Genomic DNA, 21,267 nt, shown 5'->3' with positions numbered 1-21,267 from the left:
TATCAGCAGAATTTTTAAATAAAGTCAAAGAAGTTACAGAATTGTTTTTTTTTTTTTTTTTTTTTTCAGTTGCTGCCTTTTTCACTTCTCATTTTCTCACTTCATCGAGCCTCTTTGAATTTGGGAACACTCCTTCATCCCAGTCAGATAACACTTTATGCAGAGAGCTATGAGGGGTGAGAGGAGCAGATGCGGGTCATCTGGCACTTTATCTCTCCAAATACTTTGAATGTTTGGTTTAAGCTTTGCTGCACTGCCAGATGAGTGGGATTTGCATGTTTCGGAGAACTATTACAGTATATTGACTCTTCTGCTGATGACCCAAATACAGCAAAGAGGTAAAGTGCAGTTCAGTACGGTGTAAGTAGTAAGTGTTTTAAAGTTACAGTTGCTCTAAGCCTCAAACTGAATGATCTGTGTTTATGGCTTATCAATACATGTTTCCCCAGAACAGTGACAGTCATATTTATGTTTATTTATGACTCCATGTCTCCATAGATTAGCTTTTCACAACATGTCGGGCCGACAGGGATACTTTTTGGAGAGTAGTGTTTTTACCAATCGGCAACCAACAGCGATGTCACCCATTGGTTTGTGATCTGCTGTTATGACCTTAATGTGCAGTTACAGGCTACATAAAAATGCACCATTCATGACATACTAGCAGGTTCACTGTGAAGCGCTCCTCCCCTGCGTGGGAACCTGTCAACAAATACTATAAAAATTTCGGCGAATATTAGCAGCTCTCTCCTGCTCATTAATTGATTTGGAGAAGTTTATACTTCCCGCAAGCTCGATCTGAGTTTAACATTTTCTGCCCTTCAAAAGAAAAAATATAAATTCTGACAATACAAACAGGTCCATGAGCTACTGTAAGCAGTTTAACAGGTTTAGTTTGAATGACAATCATCTTACGTTTTCCTTTATCATGCAGGACTTAAGACGAACAAGCTCTACACTTTATTTATGTTTTGAAATTTAATAAATAAGGGGTTTAAAATTATATCATTTATTTAGCCATGAAGTGCATATTGAAGACAGCTTTTCAGATTCTCGTTTCCAAACAAAACAGCTCGAAACATTTAAAGACCAGCCAGTGAGAGATTTTTTTTGAACTATCACACAAAGCAAATGTTTGCCAAATTAGCTAGTTCGCCTCAGCTGGAAAAGATCTGCCAGCGACAGATGTCTGTTCAGCCCACCGTCTCAACTCTGAGCGGTAAATCTGCCGCTATTCATTATTACAACTGCGTAATGTGCCGTGCAAGAATGGAAAGCTTCACAGGCATAAAAACTGAGGGACACGCAGCTCTTAGGGGATGGTGAGAGGTTAGAAGCGGTGGACTGACCTTCAGAGAGGAGCCTCGAGGACTGACACACTTGAAGAGTTTTTCCTCCCCGTCCATAGTGTCCTCCACCTTCTGTCTCTTCTCAGCTGCCTCTGCTCTTCTCCTTTCGATCTCCTCCTTCATCTTCCTCTTTTCCTCCTGAACAAAACAGAGGCGAGCCTTGTTAATTTCTTTTCTTTCACTTTGCAGCATCCCTTGTTGAACGTGTTTTTAATTAAAGCATTTGTAAGGTGGCGCTCTGTTCTTTGCCCGTCCAGCTGTGCCGGATATTGCTGCTCATGCTAACTGCACACTTTTCTTCTATTTACTCAAACAAACCACTGTTGCTGCTGGAAACCTGAAACACGCTTCCTGTGCACCGAGTAGGATTTTGTTTGGGAATAAACTTGCAAACAACCATGAGAACATACACAATCTGCCATGGATTAAGGTATGAAATAGCATATGTCACAACCGGTCAACAATCAGGAATGCAGCCGACCCAGACAATAGATATGTGCCACTTTCTAATTGACTTGACTTACAGGTTAGGGACAAATTAAATTACTCAGAGCAAATTCTTATTTACAGTGATCCCCCGCCCTAGGAAAAAACACTTTGTAAAGCTTGAGACGTGCAGACTGCGGACAGTTAAAAAAAAACCCTGTATGAACCATTTATACTGTATTCAGAAGAGGGTTGGTGGTTGGCAGTATATCAGCCCTCTCCAGCAGACTTGTCTTGGTTAATTAGTCTCTCTGTATCTCTGGGCCATCTTTTAATTACAAACCAAAAGGCCTCATTAACATCACACAAGAGGAGAAGAACAGGGGCAGATAGCGAGAGACGGGCCGCCACATTCAGAGCCAAGATCAACAAAGACGACCAGTCAGGGTAATAGTGAGAAAGCGGGACCTCGGAGCGGGCGGCTGAAAGGGAAAACGAACGACATTGTGTGTTCGAGTACAGATGGGGACACGAAGCAAGGAGGGAGGGAGGGGGGGGGGGGGTTATCACGTTTGAGATACATAAGGATGAGGTTGTGGTGAGAAGAGGTAAAAGGAATGACAGTCTGCATGGGAGTTACAAGTGGGGAGACCAAACAGGTCGAGTCGTGATAACGGTGACGTATGGCGAGATAACGTCACAGCGCCGAGAGTGTGAGTCTGATGCATGAGTCTCAGCTCATACAGGTGCAAAAGGCAAACATCAACATCAACATGAAAGCCGTGAGGGGAAAAAAAGAAAAAAAAGAAAGAGGAAGGACTTGTCAGGCTTGTGGAACTCAATGGGACTTAAATTAATTAGAGGAATAAACAAGACAACTGACCATAAAGTCAAACTGAAATTGAAATTAGTTTTTGTTTGGAAATCATCAGAGAGTATATAAACAAACAAACGAGAGTGTCAATCATTTTGCTGCAGGGATAGTGCTCCCCATCATTCGTGCTCACTAAGAGACGTATTTTCTTGGTTCTTACTAATATTACAAAATAATTTAATTGGTGCAAAATCTGTGCGGCAGGGTGCTGAGAATTGTTCAATTCTATTCTTCATAGCAACTGTTTTTTTTTTGCCATTAGTCCCATCTAACATTTGCTTGTCCAGGTATTACCAATGCTAACTAGAACCCTTCTTTTCTATAACAATAATAATAATGACAAACAAAGTACGGAGTGTGCAGGAACTTGAAAATATCAGGGGCTCAAATAACCCGAGTGACACGGACTCACTACTTCACCATCGACAGTTGGCCACGACAATCACTCGTGCATCTCACACACATTTGCAGAGAAAGATCACCTCGCTCTGTTCTGTGCAATTTAAAGATTTAAGATGTTTCTCAGCAGACAAAACAAGTGAGCGAACTACATCAGTCACAACAGCGGATAGAAGAACATTTCCTTGGAATTGAAATGCTTTCACCGATCATGGAAACAATGTGATCAATCTCATCAGACCGAGACAAGAAATGATCTAATTTGGTTTTAGTAACCTTCTCGGGAGATATCCCATTCATATACAAGATGAGGTCAGCGGAGTTTGCCAAAGCCTTCCTGCTACAAAATACAACACATTTAGATTTGGCAACGTTTAGTACCAATTTCTTTATTTTTAACCATTCAGTAATGTTTTGTAACTCAACACAACAGCACAATGGATTCCCCACAATGTTCAATGTTGTGAGGGGACATACATTGGGAATTGCAAACAGTAGTTTACAATAACAAATGCTGTGTGTGTTAATAGAAAGAGTCTTATTAAAGCGTTTGTAGGCTACGTGGATACGGAGTATTACAGTCTGAGATGTGAGTCAGTCGGCCAGACGCCTGAAGCTCAGAAGCTGTTTCTAAAAGCACATTTATCCTCTTTGGAAAAAAAAAAGAAGCATAGTTTATAATAATGCCGAATTTTAGTTTAATGACTAAATTCAAAAAGAAAGTGGATCAAACAGAGAACAAAAAAAAAGTCAGCATCAAACAGCATCCATTAAGTCAATCTAAGGAAAAATTAAAAATTAAAAAAAAATTCTCCTCCCTACCTCCTCTCTGGCTTTCTTCTCCGCCTCCTCCTGCTTCTTTTGCCTCTCCTCCTCCTCCAACACCTTCTTCCTCTCCTCCCTTTTCCTCTTCAGCTCCTCCAGCTCGGCCTCGGCCTCCTGTTGCTTCTGCCTCATCCTCTCGAACTCCTCGCTCTCTGCGTCGTCGCGGCGACGCTTCAGCTCCTCCAGCTTGCGCTCGGCCTCCAGGCGGGCCGCGTCATCCTGGTCGTCACCTGCGGACACCTCGGGGGAACGCACGCTGCCGCGGCTGCGACGGACACACAAACACGGATCAGGGTGTGAGGTTGCGCAACAGGCAGGGAAATTCTTGACATTTGATCCAAACTGAATATTTAAACATACACCGAATTTGTCTCTTTCATGAACAAGCGAACACACAAAAACACACTTGTGCACACACAAACACCAACAATCACCTCTGCACAGATTATGTTACAGCTCATCTCAAGTTTCACGCCAGTGTTTCAAGCTGAGGACTCACTGTAGGTCAAACATTCAGCTGCGGCTGAATGCTGAAGAAAAAACAACTTGTTTGCTTAAAAATCTGATTCAGATTCGCCTTTCAATTATTTAGCAGAAGCCTCAGGCAACGTTTCCATGCTTTTAAACCAGCCTGAGCGACTAACAATAATTGTCACGAGTGTAACATCAATAAGTTCCTGTCCCTTATCAGAATACAATAAGAAAACACAATTGACAAATATGAAGAATTTTCCTCCATGATTTTTAGAATAAGATGCATTAAAATGTAGCACGTTTGGTGTTCATTTTATGCTGTGTATCATCTTCTATTCGTAGGAATGTGCGTCTTTCTGCTCCCTCTCTGGTTGTCAGGTAGCTCGATCTTTACGGCCGACCTCGGTGTCGAGAATACTAAATTACTGCACTGCTTTTCCACAAGTGGTCAAGAGTAAAAAGGCAACGATATAACCTGCACATTGTCGTAGCAGCCCAGTATTAACTTCATAAAGCAGTAGGCTGGTATTTCTGAGTGATAATATTTGACTGCCAATTATTAGGGGGAATTGGAAACCCTGTCTGACACCTATCTCTGCCAATTTAACTTCAGAATAAAATCATCATGTCTTTTGCTCTAGGACTCTCATATCAGGCACAACACACTGGTGCATCCCTAGTAAAGAGGAGTAAATGTGTACAAAGATATGAAAGATATTACTTGAATTCTTCATATTTCATCAATACTGCACCGGCTAATCCCATTCAGGTCATTTGGGGGATTTCTTCAAGCACTAAATCTTAACTGGCAGCAAACTGGGACGTGAATCTGATGAATGCTGTTGACAAGTTGCTTGAATAATTCATGAGGCTATCCCCAGTTTGGCGTCAGAGGGAGAAGCAGACAGCGACTCGGCCTTTGCTGCCGCGACCGAGTACCTGAGGGTCCTCTCGGGTTTCCTGTGCTGTTTGGGAGCCGCCTCCTCGTGCAGCCCTCCGTTGTGCTTCCTCTGGTCCTCCCTCTCCTCCCCGGCCCCGCCCCTCTCATTCACCTGAAAGCCGCACACACAACACAAACACGGTGAACAAAGACGTAATGGGTGAGTAGGCTGGAGGGAGGGAGGGAGGGAGGAAGGGAGGAAGGGAGGAAGGGAGGAAGGGAGGAAGGGAGGGGCCGATCGTATGACATGAAGGAAAGAGAACGAGAGCACACGCCTAACAGAATAGCACATGACATCACATCTTGCTGCGTCCACTTCAGAATTACTGCTGACGGAGGGATTATCCAACACAGGGAGTTCTCCTGCTGACTGCTGTCCACCATTAACAACATCACTTAAGTTTTATATTGTTTAATTAGTATGCGTGTAGGTCCAATATGTGCATATGCAGTAAGGTTTCGAAGACCACATATTGTTAACCCTTGGCTCAGAAAGTACATTTGTCTTGTAGTTGAAGCCTGTCTTCAACAGAAAAATACCAACATTATTACTGACAGCAGTGGGAAGTACCTTTCTCTCAACAGAATAAATGCCAACATGACGTGTCTGTGAACCCTGGATTTTATACTAACTGTAACAAATGCATGTAGGACATGAGATGAATTAAAATTAGAAGCTTAGTTCATCAGGATCATCGGTTTGTGTCAGAAAAGACTCACTACACAAAAAAAATGAAGGAGGGAAGTGTTATTTGTTAGCCTCAGCATTCAGATGCTTGTTGGGACCTGAAACAGAATGAACGGGCTGAGTAAGATTTGTGACTCATCAGATCGTTGATTATTGTGTTTTGTTTACCTGGCAACTTATTCTAGGTTCACTTTTTATTAATTTTTTTTTATAATACTATGGATCTAACATTTTTGACTGGTGGTACACATGACATGACGGCTTGTTGAGCTCTTAATACATTTAAAGCACTTATTCTTTTAAATGTCATTACGTTGCTCTGCTGCAGTGAGTCGTCGGAGTGGAGTCAGCACAATGTGATGTGTTGTTGCTCTCGTAGCTAAGGTGGAAGACATGCAGGAAAAAAAACAAAAAAACAACAACACTGTGACCACTCTGTGGAGCGTAGCATTAACCTTATTAAAATCCAACCACACGGCTGCAACCACACCTCATAAAAGGTAGAGCTCAGTTACCACCAGGTGGCAAACGGTGCAAACCACGCGAGACGACGCGAGGTGTCCGGGTAATTTCAGGGTCTGCCTCTTACATAAATCACACAGTCAACAAGACAGGCTTATTAAGAGAGTTATTTTTTTTATTTTTTTTATTTTTTTTGGGGGGGGGGGGGGCTGTTTAGACTTGAAGGATTTCTGTTTATCTCATCAAGGACACATCAAGACACTGAGGTTACCCGGAGATTTTTCCGTGCTGTGCATCACACCTCTACTCAAATTCTTACCGCATATATGATACCTCATTATCCTCTGATTGCAGTATCTCAGATACCTCAAAGTCCTCTTCAGTGTCATTTCTTAGTAACATAGGCTCGCTCTGTGATGAATTATCTACATTATCATCCTCAGGTACCTCTTCAGCCTCCCCTGATGCTACTGCATCTTCCTCAGCCTCTGAATTTGGTGACCCAGCCTGATTTGAACGCTCACTGACTACCGAATGTGTTTCTTCTTCTTCAGCGAGGCTCTATGAAAAAGGAGTATAGCAGTTCTTTGAAGGAAAGATCAGTGATCGGCTCAAGGATGTGCATTACAAAAAAGTCAATAAATCGATGGCCATACCTTGTTGTTCATTTTAGGCTCTTCGACTGACTCCTACAGAAAACAAGCATCACATTTGAAGCGACTGTCAGTTACAAAAGTTTCATAACTGGACAAAATGAATAAACAACAATGAGGACTGACCTGTTCTCTCAAATAAGACCTTCTCGGTTTGTCCTCCTCCACTTCAACTTTCTGCTCCTCCTCTTCATCTATGCCCTCCTCTTCTTCTTCTTCTCCTCCTCTCTCAGGAGCAGCCTCTTCTTCCTCTCTCGGCTCCTTGTGCTCTTTCTCCTCCCTCCTTGAGCTGTTGGTCGCCGTCTTCTCCTCTTGGTCCTCGCTGTCACGGTAACGGCCCCTGCGGCAGGAGGAGGGCCTCTCCTCTTCTGCGTCGTTCTTCTCCGTGGCGATGCTGTCGTTGCCCTCGGTGGCGGTGGGGTCCAGCTGACTCTGTCTCTCCAGCGCCTCCCTCATCCGTCTCTGCCGTCTCTCCTCGCGTTTGGCCATGCGGTCCTGCAGGGATTGGTCATCGTCGTCCCCACCGCCTCCATAAGAGCTGCTCACAGACACCGTCTCTGTCACACTGGAAGGAGAAAAAGGAGACAAACATTTCACTGTGTTTTTTTTTTGTTTGTTAATGAGGAGCGAGCGCTGAGGTCACAGCAGACGTCAGCTGTTAAGAAAACGTGGGCAGGAGAAGTGAATGCATAATATTGTCTCCAGTTACCACAGAGATGCCGTTGATTGAGGCCCACAACCCCTAACAGCAGCTGAGGTGCTCTGAAATTAAAGTTTCCAGAGAGTGGTTGCCATGGTTTTGTCAGCTTTTAACGCAAATATGTGGAGAATTCTGACCAATGGCGTCTTCGACAGGTCTTCACCAGAGCGATTCTTTCAAATAAACTCAAGTCAGGCCTTAATGTAAACGGAGTATCAGCAAATTTATCATGGATTTCAGGTCTGGACTTGTTACCTACCAACTACAAAACCTCTGTGAGCGAAGGAACCGCAGTGCTTTTAGCAAAAATGCAGACATATAATAATGACAATAACATGTGATGTGTTAGGATGCGGAGACAATAGTTGTTATTTAAAGCCATGATGGGAAACATCACCAAATACATTACGATTCATCCTCAGGGGACGACGAATGCCAGTATAAAAGTTCCTAAAAATCCATCCAACAGTTGTTGCGATATTTCTGTCTGGACTGACCGACTCTAAAGCCAACATAAGCGTCCGTGAAGCCTTCAATATGGCTAAAAACTATATATTTCAGACGTCATATACCGAAAGAATATTCTTCCACCTCGTCCAAACAGCATGACTCAAACTCCTCTGACCTAAAAGTCTGGCAAACATTATCCTTGCATCTGCACAATCAACAATGGCTCGCGAGCGCTCGGTCCTGTCTCAGCATCCTCCTGCACAATCCCCTTGTTGTTCGACCAGCCCAGGATGTATCTCTGAGCTCATAGAGAGGGAAACATTCATGGCCACAAAGCAGCGTCTGTATTGCAAGATGTCAGAGCGACCCACCACTTCCACTGTGGCCAAGGCGATTTATCTCACAGCTTTAAACTGCATAGAAATTGATAGTTAGCCTCTTTGTTCCTGAGGCAGTCTTTCTGATGGATAGGTATGAGATCATGCATTGCTGAAGCTGTGAGCATGGGGCTGTAGTAACAGCAATGGTCATCATTTCAAGAGTTTGGAGGATGGTAGGCGCGTTTTGCACAAGAGCACAAGTGTAAAGTGTGTTTGCCTGCTATAAGGCAACGTTGTTGGCATGCCTGGCTAGCTTGCTTACTGCTGAGAAGTAGCCTCAATGGTGAGGAAGCAGATTAGTAAGAAACTGCACTAGTTTGGGGTTTAAAAAGCAAAACTACTGTGTAGATTGTCCCTATTGTGTGAGAGCTGCTATCAGAGTGACATGAGCAGCTTTGCCCTGGTCTGGGACAGCAATTTTAACAATTACTTGCACTTACTGACTTACTTTTGCAAATAAAGAAGATGGGGCCTCAATTGTTTCATTATGAAATAATATGCGTCTTGTTTTTTTTTAATCGTGAGAAGTCTTCAAATAATCACCAAAATTGCAATATATTGTCCAAAATATTCTCCCACTTTACTGGTGCTCTTGAACCAAAAATTGAGAGCAAAGTTCTCGGTATTTATCTTAGAGAGAGCTTGTGTTTTGCGTCACCTGTGGCTGTTGGTCATGACCAGATTGTCTGGCTGGCCGCTGGGCTCTTCACTCTCCCGGCCCTTCAGCCTCTCTTGGCGTGCCCTGCGCCTCCTCTCTCGGGCCGCCTCCTCTTCATCATCATCATTTTTTGCCATCCTGAGAGAGGCAAAAGAAAAACAGTGAGAAGACAAAAGAGCACATGTTCTTTTTTTTCTTTTCTTTTTTTTTTCCCCAGCTTTCAAATCTCCATCTCCTTCTTTCGTCCTCAATTTAGCATCACGGTTAGAAACTTCAAAGTGAACAATACTTTAAAATGGACTGTAATCACCGCAGAGACCAAACCTGGATTCGCCCTGAGTTTTTTTTTTTTTTTTTCCTGTCTTCTATCAAGCTGACCTGTCAGCTGTGCAACAAACAATACTTCTTATCGTGGCTGCAGTTTTGACGAGCTGATAAGAACTCTGTCTGGAGATATGGTTTGGCTGAGGATAAGAGAGTGCCATGAAACGGTGTTTCTGGCCCACAGCTTGTGCTGGTCTGGTCAGTGTTGGACAGCAAACTGGAAAGTGGTGTGTGCGCACTGGAAATAACCACTATTCTTAAAAGTTTAGAAGGCTTCAAGGAATTTAATACCACGTTAAATATATCACAATATAAAAGACATTTATGCGTACACTAAATACGAAGCTACGGAGCGTTAGCCTAGACTACCTTAATTCGGCACAAAAATAGGGTAAAAAATTATTTCCTGCATTGAAGCTACTCTGCAGAATTTGACGTTAAAACCATAAGCAAGAAGAAAAAGTGGTTTTAAGCCAAGAGGCAAATCCGTCATTAGTATGTGAACTGTTGTTTTGAAGCTTTGAGTTTTGCAGTTTGGTTGTTGCCATCTTGGGTTTTTTTGGAGCAAGAAGTGACCATATTTGTGCGAGCTGGGGATGAGCGAGGGCTGTATCTGACTGATAAACCCGAGGACACTATGCCCCGCTCACCTATACCAGAAACCTGATTGCACCTCAGGCATGTCAATCAAACCAGACACGCCCCCCAAACACACCTCTCTTTGAGGCGTAATATTTAAAAGGTTATGGAATTATTTATAGAAGGACCACCAGACCACTGATCAGAAAGAGGGAATGACATCATTATGACTTGTAGAAAAAAATTGATTGACTTTGTATTTCATGAAAGAAGTTGATGCTTTTTTAGTGGTAGTCTATTGAGGATTTCTTTGGAACCAGCCCCTAGTGGGCGTCACTATTATTGCACTTTCAGGAATTCCACATTAGGCTTAATTTTTCAGAGCCAGATATTTTAACAAACAGTCTGTGTTTTAGGCATAGCTGTACCTTGAATTTTCTGTTCCCTTTTATTTGAGTATTTTTCTTATTACTATGCATAACTGATCAACCTTACAGTAGATAAAGTAAGGTTAAAGGAGGTCGTGTCTAACACATGGATGAACATCTGTTTTTTGCATTAGCAATGTGAAGAATTGAAGAACTTCTTTCTCCACGCACCACCCTGCCTTAACATTAACAAGAGATGTATAAAAAAAAAGAGCAAAAATCTATAAACCATTCATCGCCTTAATGGAACAAAATCCAAAGCAGACATACTGTGGATTATGAATGTATTTATTCAATGCAGTGGGTTAAGCAATGGGTGCGGCTGTAAGCTATCATAAACAAGACTCCAGTGTTCACAATCTAGTTGGCTAGAGAGCTACTGTATATTTATGTGCTTAGATTTGATTGAAAGCAACAAGTTCAGGCCTTTTTCTGGGGCCTGTCCAAAGTCAGTCTGGGAAATGGGGGGAACTCTGTCTGCTGAAGTACAATAGACCGTTTTAAAGAAAGAGACTACACCCAGAAGTAAAGTATATTTGATACTGGACTATAACTTCAGGCATCACGAACCAGGGATATCTGACATTACAAGAAATACCCAAGACCCATTTTCCTTTGCCCAAAGTAACCAATCCATTCCCAAACTGCTGTGTTTCTGGCCACCTGACATCTCTGAACTCGGCTCCATGCTTGATCTGTGTTGCCCCGGCTGACCTTTACACTCCCACTGCTAACCACATGCCTAGCTACCTAACATCACAGCACAGCCTTTGAGGTCAGCCAGCCAAGCATGCCATTGCATGTTAATTGCAACATGTGTGGTGAGCCGAGCTAAAGCTGCTGGGGTTTATGTGAAGTTTTTACAGCTTGTGAACAACAGTTTTCCCTCCTTCTTTTCCTTCCTCTTCTCCGTCCCCCCCCCCCCCCCCCCCCTTTGCCTCCTGTTTCTCGCTCTCAGATGAGAAACGTTGTCATAACAGAACAGATGAATCTGCAAACGCCCAAGCTGGACCTGCGGGACGGTGACATCAGTGACGTAAGGCAATGCTTTACACATGTGCACGTATGCTTGCTTAGTTTCAGTTAATTCAGCATTTATAGGTGTAGAAAATTGTCCTGATCCAGGGGGAAGTCTATGCTGAACTCTCACTGCTTTGGCCACAAGTTGCAGTGACATATAGTAGGAATCGCTAGCATAACATGTACTTTTCTTTTTTTTTTTTTTTTTACATTTTCTCCTTGCAAGAAAAGCCCCATGAAGTCATCAGACTCAAAGAACATTTTCTAAAGTTTACTAACATTAGCCCCAACGAGCTACTGGTCATTCCAGAGCTGTAGCAAAAAAAAAAAGGAAAGAAAAAAAGAATATCACATTTTTGATCTAGATAAGTAGTATTTTTCAGTTCCATTCAAATAACATTGACTTCACATGAGTTCCCTTCAATAGAAAGTACATTAACCCTTATTTGAAATGCCAGCAATGCATGTTTTTGTAAGAGAGAGAGAAAAAAAAAGAAGAAGTTGCGAAACAACTGCCGTAATTCCCGGAGGACTGTTCCATCCTAGAAACAGCACCAAATGTCATGAGAAAGAGAGAACGACAAGAGCTAAAAATGGAACAAAAAGAGTCCTTGGCGGCGGTGACGATGACAATCTCAGGGTTAAAGATTCCTCAGTAGGAGAGAAGAACAAACTCCTAAAAGCTGAATTAGCATTTCTGTCAATCACAGCCATGGCTACAGACAGACAGACAGACAGACAGACAGACACACACACACGCACACACACACACACACACACACACACACACACACACACACACCCAAAGCCCTGTTTTAATATCCCTTTCCTTACCTAGGCCCCAAACTCTATCAGCATACTGACAGAAATATGGGGAGAGGTGGAAGGAGGGGGAGTAAGGGAAGAGAGAAAAAAAAAAAAAAAGGAGAGGAAGAGAAAGCCAGTGAAATGGGATAGAGTGAGGATAAAGAGAAGCGGGAAATGAAAAACGGGAAAGGAAAGGGCGTGCACAATAATGGAAAAAGGAGTAATCTGCAGATTTTATCGCAGTCGACACCTTTTCCTGTACAAAATGATGTGCAGCCAGAGTAATACGCTTCAGGTATGTTTGTCTGCCGGTATATAGTGTGCGACAGATGCCTATTTCTTGGGTGGCCAAGTACAGTAAAGAAAGCAACCTGTGCACTATTGGCTGACAGCTAACGCACCCTGTAAACTTTAGTTTCACACGCGGCAGCTACGATGCAGCTCAAAGGAAATGAAAAGCTTTGTATTGTATGTGATAAACCTTTCACATGCTGAATAGTACAGTAAAGCTGATTTAAGCAGTATTCTGCAACAATCTGCATGGATAGCACACAAAGCGTCAGCATCCGTGAGCCTATTAGGAGGAAATATGTCCAGATATTTTCTTTACAGCAAAATATCTCAGAAATGTCAGTGAAAACAATTTGGGAAAAGCCCATGAGAAAAGACTTCTTCACCCCTCCTTGGCGAGAGAGGGACAGAGGCAGGGGAGGGAGAAGAGCGAAGAGGAAGATCGGGACGAGAGAGGGGGCAGAAAGAGCTGCTGTGAACGGAGGGGAGGGGAGAGGGATGGAGAGGGAAAGAGGGAAAGAGGGCGGGGGCTTGGCTTGCGTTGTCAGAAATGCTGACCCATTCCCACGCTGGCCTCTCTGGACTATTTCCCTTCCGATCGGCGACCCACAGGACCACAACGTACCCCGTCTGCCCCCCCCCCCCCCACGCCCCCCGCCCTGTGCTCCTCCGGTCCGGCTCCAAGGATACAAAACATTAGCAGTGATACAATTCCCCCAGACCGCCTTTATTCTGACTCACAGAAGAATGAGGCACTATAGCATGCATAAAGAACAGAGAGTAAGATTAGGCGTCCCTCCCTTCATAGCTGATGTATTAAGTTAACATATGATGCTCAAATATGGTTGTAACCTCTCCATGTCTGTCTTTGCCTCTCTGTCTGCGTCTCCCTGTCTCTTCCCCGTCAGACCCAAAGGTTTTACGATGCAGGACCGGGTCATGTTTGGAAAGGTCCATTCACTCGGGGCGGAGATTGTTTGGCACGGCTCATTCACGGAGGATGGGTGTTATTTCCTCAGTCCTTCCTGGTCTCTCAGGCGGAGGGCTAGCGCACATGTAAAGAATGAAGAGGAAAGGGAGGAAGAGGAGGATGGCGGTTAGAGAGAGAGAGAGAGAAAGAGAGGGGGGGAATTGGCGTGGGAGAAGAAAGAGGAGACTGAGTAGAAGAGGAGGAAGAGGAGAAGGATGTGGAGAATGAGGGGTTGGAGATTTAAGGAGTGGAGATGAAACTACGAGCAGCAGTCTGTTAGCTTAGTTTAGCAAAAAGCCTTGAAACGGCTAGACTGGCTACGTCTGCATCGTTAAGACAGAAAATACCGTCCATACGGTCTTCCACGTAAAAGATGGGACAGTCGGACATGTGACACGAGCGTGAGTTTGTGACATCACAAACTTATGGAAGTCCATACTGCTCGTCCAAAAGGCGCAGCCGCTGAATTTAGGCTGTGTGCGTCTCTCCATGGACTGAAGGTTGGACATGTTAACATTATATATATATATATATATATATATATATATATATATATATATATATATATATATATATATATATATATATATATATATATATATATATATGGCACTTAGACCTGCTTTAGAAACCAAAAAGAAATCTCAACTTATACATGTGGGACATTTGCTGTGGATGCCGAAACTAAACATATTGATCTAATCTGCATTCCATGAGAGTACAATCATTGTGTCCGAGCAAATATTTTGTGAAAGCCCAACCCAGTACAATAAAATGCTCAAATACACAAGTTTCATTTGGCAGCAAGTGACAACAACTTTTTTTTTTGGTAAACTATTTGTTCTACCGCCGTTACAAAAGAAGACCATTTTTTTTAGCTGAAGCAGAGACCCTCTGGTCACTGAATTGACTGGGAAAATTCCACATCCATGCGCTGTCTTCGGATAAGGTGAAAAAAAAAAAAAAAAGAGCAGACATTCCTGTCTGACTGCGTTTGAGGGAAGGGAAACATGCTATAGCTCTGATGAGCTGCATGGATTGGGGGAAAAGGAGAGCACGAGAGTGTGAGAAACCTTAGAGCAGAAAATGATGCGTGTGTGTGTGTGCGTGTGCGTGTGTGTGTGTGTGTGTGCGCGTGTGTGTGTGTGTGTGTCTGTACCAAATAGAACTAAAAGTGAATTGAAGCCTACTGAGCACCTCTATGTCAACAATAATTTTCTTACAGCTAGAACTGAGGCTGATGTAAGACAGAACAGAGAAGGCTTGGCTGTCCTCCCGCCGCACACAAACACACACACACACACACACACACACACACACACACACACACACACACACACACACACACTTGTACACTCGGTTGTAGTTAAAAAAAAAAAAAAAGTGAATGGGGCTTGTCAAGCCTTCATCACCTGATGCTGATCCGAAACACACCGACACATACTGAAGCGAACACCCGCTGCATGCAAGCACGGCTCCTAACCCTTGTGCACACAATGCACGGCACATACAAGCGCAGCATGAGCAATATTACACAAACTAAAGGACATATTAAAAAAAGAAGAAAAAAAAAAGAGAGAGCCACACACGCTCTCTCACACTAACACAGACAATCGCAGTGTGCCAGCTTGTAGGAAACAGCTCATGGAGGACCTGGCCAGTAAACACTTATAATAGCCAGGAATTTGGCATTCCTACAGCCGTTATTATATGGCCCCACATTCTCCCTGCACTCTCCGTCTTCTCACAGCACGCTCAGTGATGGTTGAATGGAAATAAGCCAATGAGAAAACATGTGGTTTTGACTAGCCCGACCAAGAGGGGCATGTAAATATTGATTGTTTCAATATATTGGCAGAAATGGAAACAATGTCGAGATGTAATCTTTCATCAATAGCAGGAGCGGCGTGTCGCCTGCCAGCTGAAATTATTGCTGCTTGGACCAAATAAACAGTCATGAACCAACTCCCGCCGAGCTGAAAATGTAAATGTCGGAGGCGCTTACGACTCTTACTCTTTTTCACCCTTGCTCCATTTCTCTTTCAGTCAGCCCTCATCTCTTCTCTGTCGCCTCTTTCTTAGTCTACAATTTCTGCCAAATTCCATCTCCTCCATGTAACATAAACACTCCAAAAATGCATAAATAATTCTAGCAGTCGGGGGTTTATGGGAGGTTTTATGTTGTGAAACCTAACAGGTATTAATTAACCTTCACTTCGGTTATAAAGAGTGCATCTGAGGCAATGAGGCATAACTGTTTAACAAAATCTAAATAAACAGGGCCTTTCCCATACAATGACGCTGAGAAGCACAGACAGGTTTTAAAGGCTGGAGATTGAAAAAGTAATCAATACGACAAGTATGACATTTGCCAGGTTGCAAAAAAAACAAATAACATCAATTAACTGCTAACTTTAATCTGCGGCTGCTAAATGTGTACATAAACAGCTGTTTGCTGACACGTTAGCCATATCGGATATATAAAACGATAATACTGAATGTTAGCATTGTAATAACTGCTCGTTGTGCTGCCCTCCGGTGGCTAAAATATAATCGTTGCAGCTTTAAAGGAAATATTTTACAGTGTAAAAAAAAAATACTCTTTTTAAGCAACACAAGGATATATTTAGTATATATGACTCCATATTTACTTATCAAGTCATATGTACACTATTACCATCTGTGATTTATGATACGTTTTTCACTATTTCAGTGTATCATGCTCAGCTATTCATATGGTGAACTCTGTTTTTGAGTAAAAACATCCCTGTAATTTTGCATGGAATAACATGTTGTAAATTAACTTAGGGGCATCCGTGTAGCAGGCGCAACCTGGCCAGCACTTTATTTCCGATGTCTGGATGAATGACTTAACACTCAATTTTATTACCTAGTGTATCTCCACTATTGTGGACATTTTCCTTTGTACAAGAAAAGCAATTTTAACTTGAGCAACATGGCCTTGTTCATCACTAAGGTAAATGCTCCAAACGTATTCTTTGTGTCATAAAAAAATAATTATCACAGAAAAACATCTATGGATTTAGCTGTGGTCAGACCTATGTCAGCTTGTTTTCCATGAGTGATGGAGTAACTGGCTCTAATAAAATGTTTCTCAGAGGCAAGTGACCTTGGCTGGTATCTGCATGCACATCAACCTCATCCCTAATTGCAGGGGCTGCAGCACAGATGAAGAGACTTTTGTAAAAACGCTCTATAAAATACCTCCTTGGCACACGATGTATCAAGTCCTCACAATAAAAAAAACTTTTTAGTATTTCTGATTACTGCCCTTGGCTGGTTATCACTCAATCAATTTGGTGAAATTAACTTTGGTTTAATCATTTTCTGCCATTGAGTCAAAGAGGGTTCAAATGGCCACAGTATCTGGGAGAGAAAATTGGAAAGAGGGAGGGAGGGCATGATTGGACATTAAAGGTCATTGCATTGCTTATCAGATTTCTTATCAACCCTTTTTTGACTCTAGACTGGTTTGGAGAAGCCAATATTTGCCGAGTGATTTTTTTTTTTTTTTTTTTAAAGGCCCAGCTTCTGGCTCCATCCTCCTTTAACTTGGCATGAGCATCAGAGGAGCTGCACTGTGCATTGACAACCTCAGCCTCATTATACAATACAGGCTGTACCCTCTGTTTCAACAACCTAAGTAGTAAAATTTTAATGACAGCAGCGTCTCCCCCTCTGGGCTACAGGTGTTCTTTAAGCCACTGTGGAGGTTACTGACTTTTTAAACACTTTCTTGCTCTACAGGAGAATTAGTTGGAAAATCCTGGAGTGCGAATCTGCAGACAACCAAACGGGTCTTACCGTTCGGCCTCCAGGCGCATCTCCTCCCGCTTCTGCCTTCTCAGCTCCCGGCGCCGCTCAAAGTCCATTTCCTCCATGATTGTGCCCTGTGGGGTGACATCATCAAACATACAATTGTTAAAGGAGGCAGGAAGTAGGAAATACATTAATTTAAGTTTCCTGAAGGGACTGATTCGCCAGCCAAACAAAACATTAGTGTTTTAATATGATGACATATGATATTATATGATCAAAATACTGTATTTAATGTTATAATCAAATCAAAATCTGTTTTTGGTCATATTTTTGTTCTGCATTTCATGGCCAGTTAATTTATTTACATTCTGTAATTATTAGTATTTTGAGGCCGATGCTGATACTGATATTCGGGAGTAAAAAAATTCCGATATCAATATATTGGCCGATTTTCTTTGTATAATACACATAAACACATTTTTTTTACAATGATTCCTTAAAAATATAAAATGGAGGCCGGATACTTTACAGTTTTACAATAAACTTTATTGTTCAAAATGACATCAGTGCATAGAACAGGGAACTTCACTGTGAATTTATGATAAATAACTACAAACAAAAAACACCAAAAAATGTCCAAACCATCCCAAGCATATTGTCAAAAAATACATCGGCGCATATCGGGAAACACATATATCGATCTATTTGGGATTGGCCAATATTGGCCCTCCAATAAATGGGGATTCAAATCATACAGAAACCTCATTGTTTACTGTTCACTTCTTTTACACAATATGAGAGCTGCTTGTATCCATTTACTGCTGATGCAAATGGAAAAATTCCTACAACTGCTGTTTCACATTAAAATCACTCATCTGGAAAAATAGGGAGTGGCTTTTATTGTGAAAAGGTCACAGGAAACACACCGTGATTAGTGCTAACGGTGAGGATCATTTTCTGCACGCTCTTATCCTCATTTCGTTGTTTTCAATTCTTGCAAATAATAGTTGAAGCGGCCGTTTAAAGAATATTTGCTGTCAGATCTAACTTCCATTAAACTTGCTGTTACCACGGTGACCAGAGGTTTCACCAAACCAGGACCCGAGTCCTGTTGATAACACGTATGTATACATACGTAATATATATACAATATGCTCGCAATAATAACCAGGAGTGTGGTCATGTCTCTGTATATACAAGCCTCAGTTAGGTGGCGTAGATCCAAGCCACCCAAGTAATTTTGTTTGAAATCTGGGGAACAAGGCGAAAAAAAAAGAAAAAAAAGACAAGAGATAGAAAGAGACTGGTAGGAGAAGCCAAGACAGGATGTTACCTCCATCAGTTAAGAGCAACTCTCACTAAAAACACCCCGAGAGGGTACGTGACTAGGTTGTTCTGTGAGGCCTGAGACCACCCAGGAGCTGCTGAGCCTCCCATCATACATCTACGATTCCTGCCAAACCACCACCAACATCTACTGTACACTGGAGCAGAGAAAAGTGATGCCAACCGGGCATTTCAGGGGGTAAAAACACACAGTAGCTGCATGAAAGCGCTGAAAAATATAATATTTAAGGCGACACCTGATTCAGAGAGAAACAAAAAATGTGGATTTCGGAGAAACAAAGGGAGAACTGTGGCATACCTTGTGTTAGCCTTCGGACAATGTCTTTTCCTTCACACCATACCAGCCTCTCACAATGCCTTCTCCAAGTAAAGACAAAAAACATCTAGTAACAGTCTCCCACAGTCCGGCTTCAGCTGACAGAAAAGGCAACTGCCTGCTTCTTTCCCCTCCCTGCTACTCCTCCCTCCCTCCCTCCCTTCCTCCCTCCCTCCCTCGGTGACCTCCTTCCTTCTTTCCCTTAGTCTCGCCCCCCTTCATCCATCCCTCCCTTCCTCCCTCCCTCCCTCCCTCCCTCCTTCCCTCCCTCGTCCTGTCTCTCATTTTCTCTCTATCTGTAACTGCTGACTTTTCCTGTGTTGTTTACCGACATGTCAGAGCTTGGCTATACTTTAGTAACTCTGCGCCGCGAGCACGCTTTCTGCCTCGGTTTCTCTTCCATCTACGAGACATCTGTAAGCAGGTATACGTGCGCAAGAGCATGTCGGTGCAATGTTACAGCATTCGCGTGCATGCTAATGAGCACGTGCACGTAGAAAAAACGCACACCACACCACGGGAGAGACACTCTTTAAAGAAAACCCAGGACTCCGAGGGATCCCGCTAACTCTCACCCAGTCTCCTCCCTCCCCGTACAGTAAACACAGCCCACTATTACACTGGAAGAGTGATTCTGCGACTCTGGACGAGATATTCTAAGTACCGCAAGAATTCACTGTCTATGTTTAGATGCCTGCTAAGTGTCATTTGTGAAACGGTGGAGGAAGGCAAATGGCACTTGGATGTGGGGCTATTCATACAGCCGTAATTAAGACGAAATGAGCGCGATAACTAAAACCGACAAGGCCTCCAAACATCACCAGTCTAATCACATACTTCCTTGAGCTGGCGACGCCAAGGGAGACAAACTTATTAGTAATGCAAGCACGGCAGCATATAAATTTGGAGTTATTGTTTTACAAATAACGCATGATTTATTCAGCTGAGAGGATTGCGTTTTCATTTGGTGCTCAAGATTTGTACAAAAATGAGTTATGGATCCTTTTGGAAACAAGTCATTTACTCTTTGAAAATGATCGCCAGGTAAATTAAAAGGAAACAGATCACACAGTGGATTACATTGTTGAGATTTACATGAATAATAAACCTGAGATAATAGCGTTTTCAAACTGATTTATGATGTATGAACAGGGCTGCTCATTGAATGCGGAAGACACATTGTCTTGCCTTCACATGGGGGAAAACCATGTCGAATGCAGCCAGAAAGGGCCCTCAGTGAGACGTCGAAGTGTAACTGTTGTGTACATCGCTGATGGGACCACCCAGGCTTTGCAAAAGCTAACAGAGGCAGGAACAGAAAGACGGCATTCCATAAAGTTTCGCAACCTGGAGTCACAAGTTTGTGACATTTTCCGACTTTTTACAAGTTCCGCCTGCCCGAGCCTGTCCGCTGTAAAAAGTTTTCTTCCTTCACTGCATCTGTCCATTTTTCTCCACCATTTATTTACATCCATCCATCCACACCACCCTCCCTTCTAACCCCGTCTCTCTTTTTGCTTTTTCTCCTCCCCCTCTTTCTCTCCCTCCGTCTGCCCCAGCCGTCTACAATGGCTATAATGACACATTTACCAGTCAAATTACTACCTGTCGAGACTGCCAGACCCTGGCACAGAAGCCAGAGTCTAAGTGCCAGCCTCTTGAAAAGCCTTAAAATCCAAGTTGATATTATCCTGACAGCTACCGGGATTACACCGCCTCAGAATGCCTCTATCTTCTCACGAAGTCTTGAGTTAAAAGCCCCAAAACAATGGGCCCCTATCGGCCAGATAGGGGCACAAAGCAGATCAAGTAAAAAGTCTGGGAGTGTAGGACTGAAGAAAAAGTATGGACCAGCAGCAAAGCATCTATTTTTTGGCTCTGGATGATGTTCCTAACGCCGCTTTAGCATTCTGTGAAAAGAATTTGCAAAAGATTGCAGCTCTTTGGCCAGATTTGTAACTGTGATACTCGGAGCAACTATCCTCTTGCAACCTTTAGACAAACACATTAATCTCCACGTTATGGTTATGGAGCTATGCGAGGAATGCTCCTATTTAACCTCTGATTTTAGCAGAGGGGACTTGAAAGAGCCTTCAAATTACCCATTCACATGCCAGTTAAACACGA

At 42.9% G+C, this 21,267-nt stretch overlaps 1 protein-coding gene across 6 annotated transcripts in view; it reads right to left on the bottom strand.

Moving 5' to 3' along the window:
• cald1a (caldesmon 1a) overlaps positions 1 to 21,267 on the bottom strand; it is a 52,622-nt gene that overhangs the window by 9,202 nt on the left and 22,153 nt on the right. For 3 of the 6 annotated variants that reach the window (XR_011178659.1, XM_069156858.1, XM_069156860.1), the window contains exons 1-9: positions 19,123 to 19,255; positions 17,523 to 17,608; positions 9,279 to 9,416; positions 7,217 to 7,655; positions 7,094 to 7,126; positions 6,885 to 6,998; positions 5,287 to 5,399; positions 3,871 to 4,138; positions 1,350 to 1,487 (exon numbers count right to left, since the gene is read on the bottom strand). Coding sequence is in view for 5 of the 6 variants with exons in the window: in XM_069156858.1 (XP_069012959.1) it covers positions 1,350 to 1,487; positions 3,871 to 4,138; positions 5,287 to 5,399; positions 6,885 to 6,998; positions 7,094 to 7,126; positions 7,217 to 7,655; positions 9,279 to 9,416; positions 17,523 to 17,599 (1,320 nt within the window). In the remaining variant the exon portion in view is untranslated. Of the gene's footprint in view, positions 1 to 1,349; positions 1,488 to 3,870; positions 4,139 to 5,286; positions 5,400 to 6,884; positions 6,999 to 7,093; positions 7,127 to 7,216; positions 7,656 to 9,278; positions 9,417 to 17,522; positions 17,609 to 19,122; positions 19,256 to 21,267 lie in introns of those variants that run through there. The other 3 variants (XM_069156862.1, XM_069156859.1, XM_069156861.1) reach the window with 2 other exon arrangements.

Source organism: Embiotoca jacksoni, unplaced genomic scaffold (assembly GCF_022577435.1).
Source record: "Embiotoca jacksoni isolate LCO1_2020_lvr unplaced genomic scaffold, fEmbJac1.0.p SCAF_21, whole genome shotgun sequence".
Taxonomy (NCBI): domain Eukaryota; kingdom Metazoa; phylum Chordata; class Actinopteri; family Embiotocidae; genus Embiotoca; species Embiotoca jacksoni.
The sequence above is the reverse complement of the archived record's forward strand: the minus strand, read 5'-3'. Positions and strand labels throughout refer to the sequence as shown.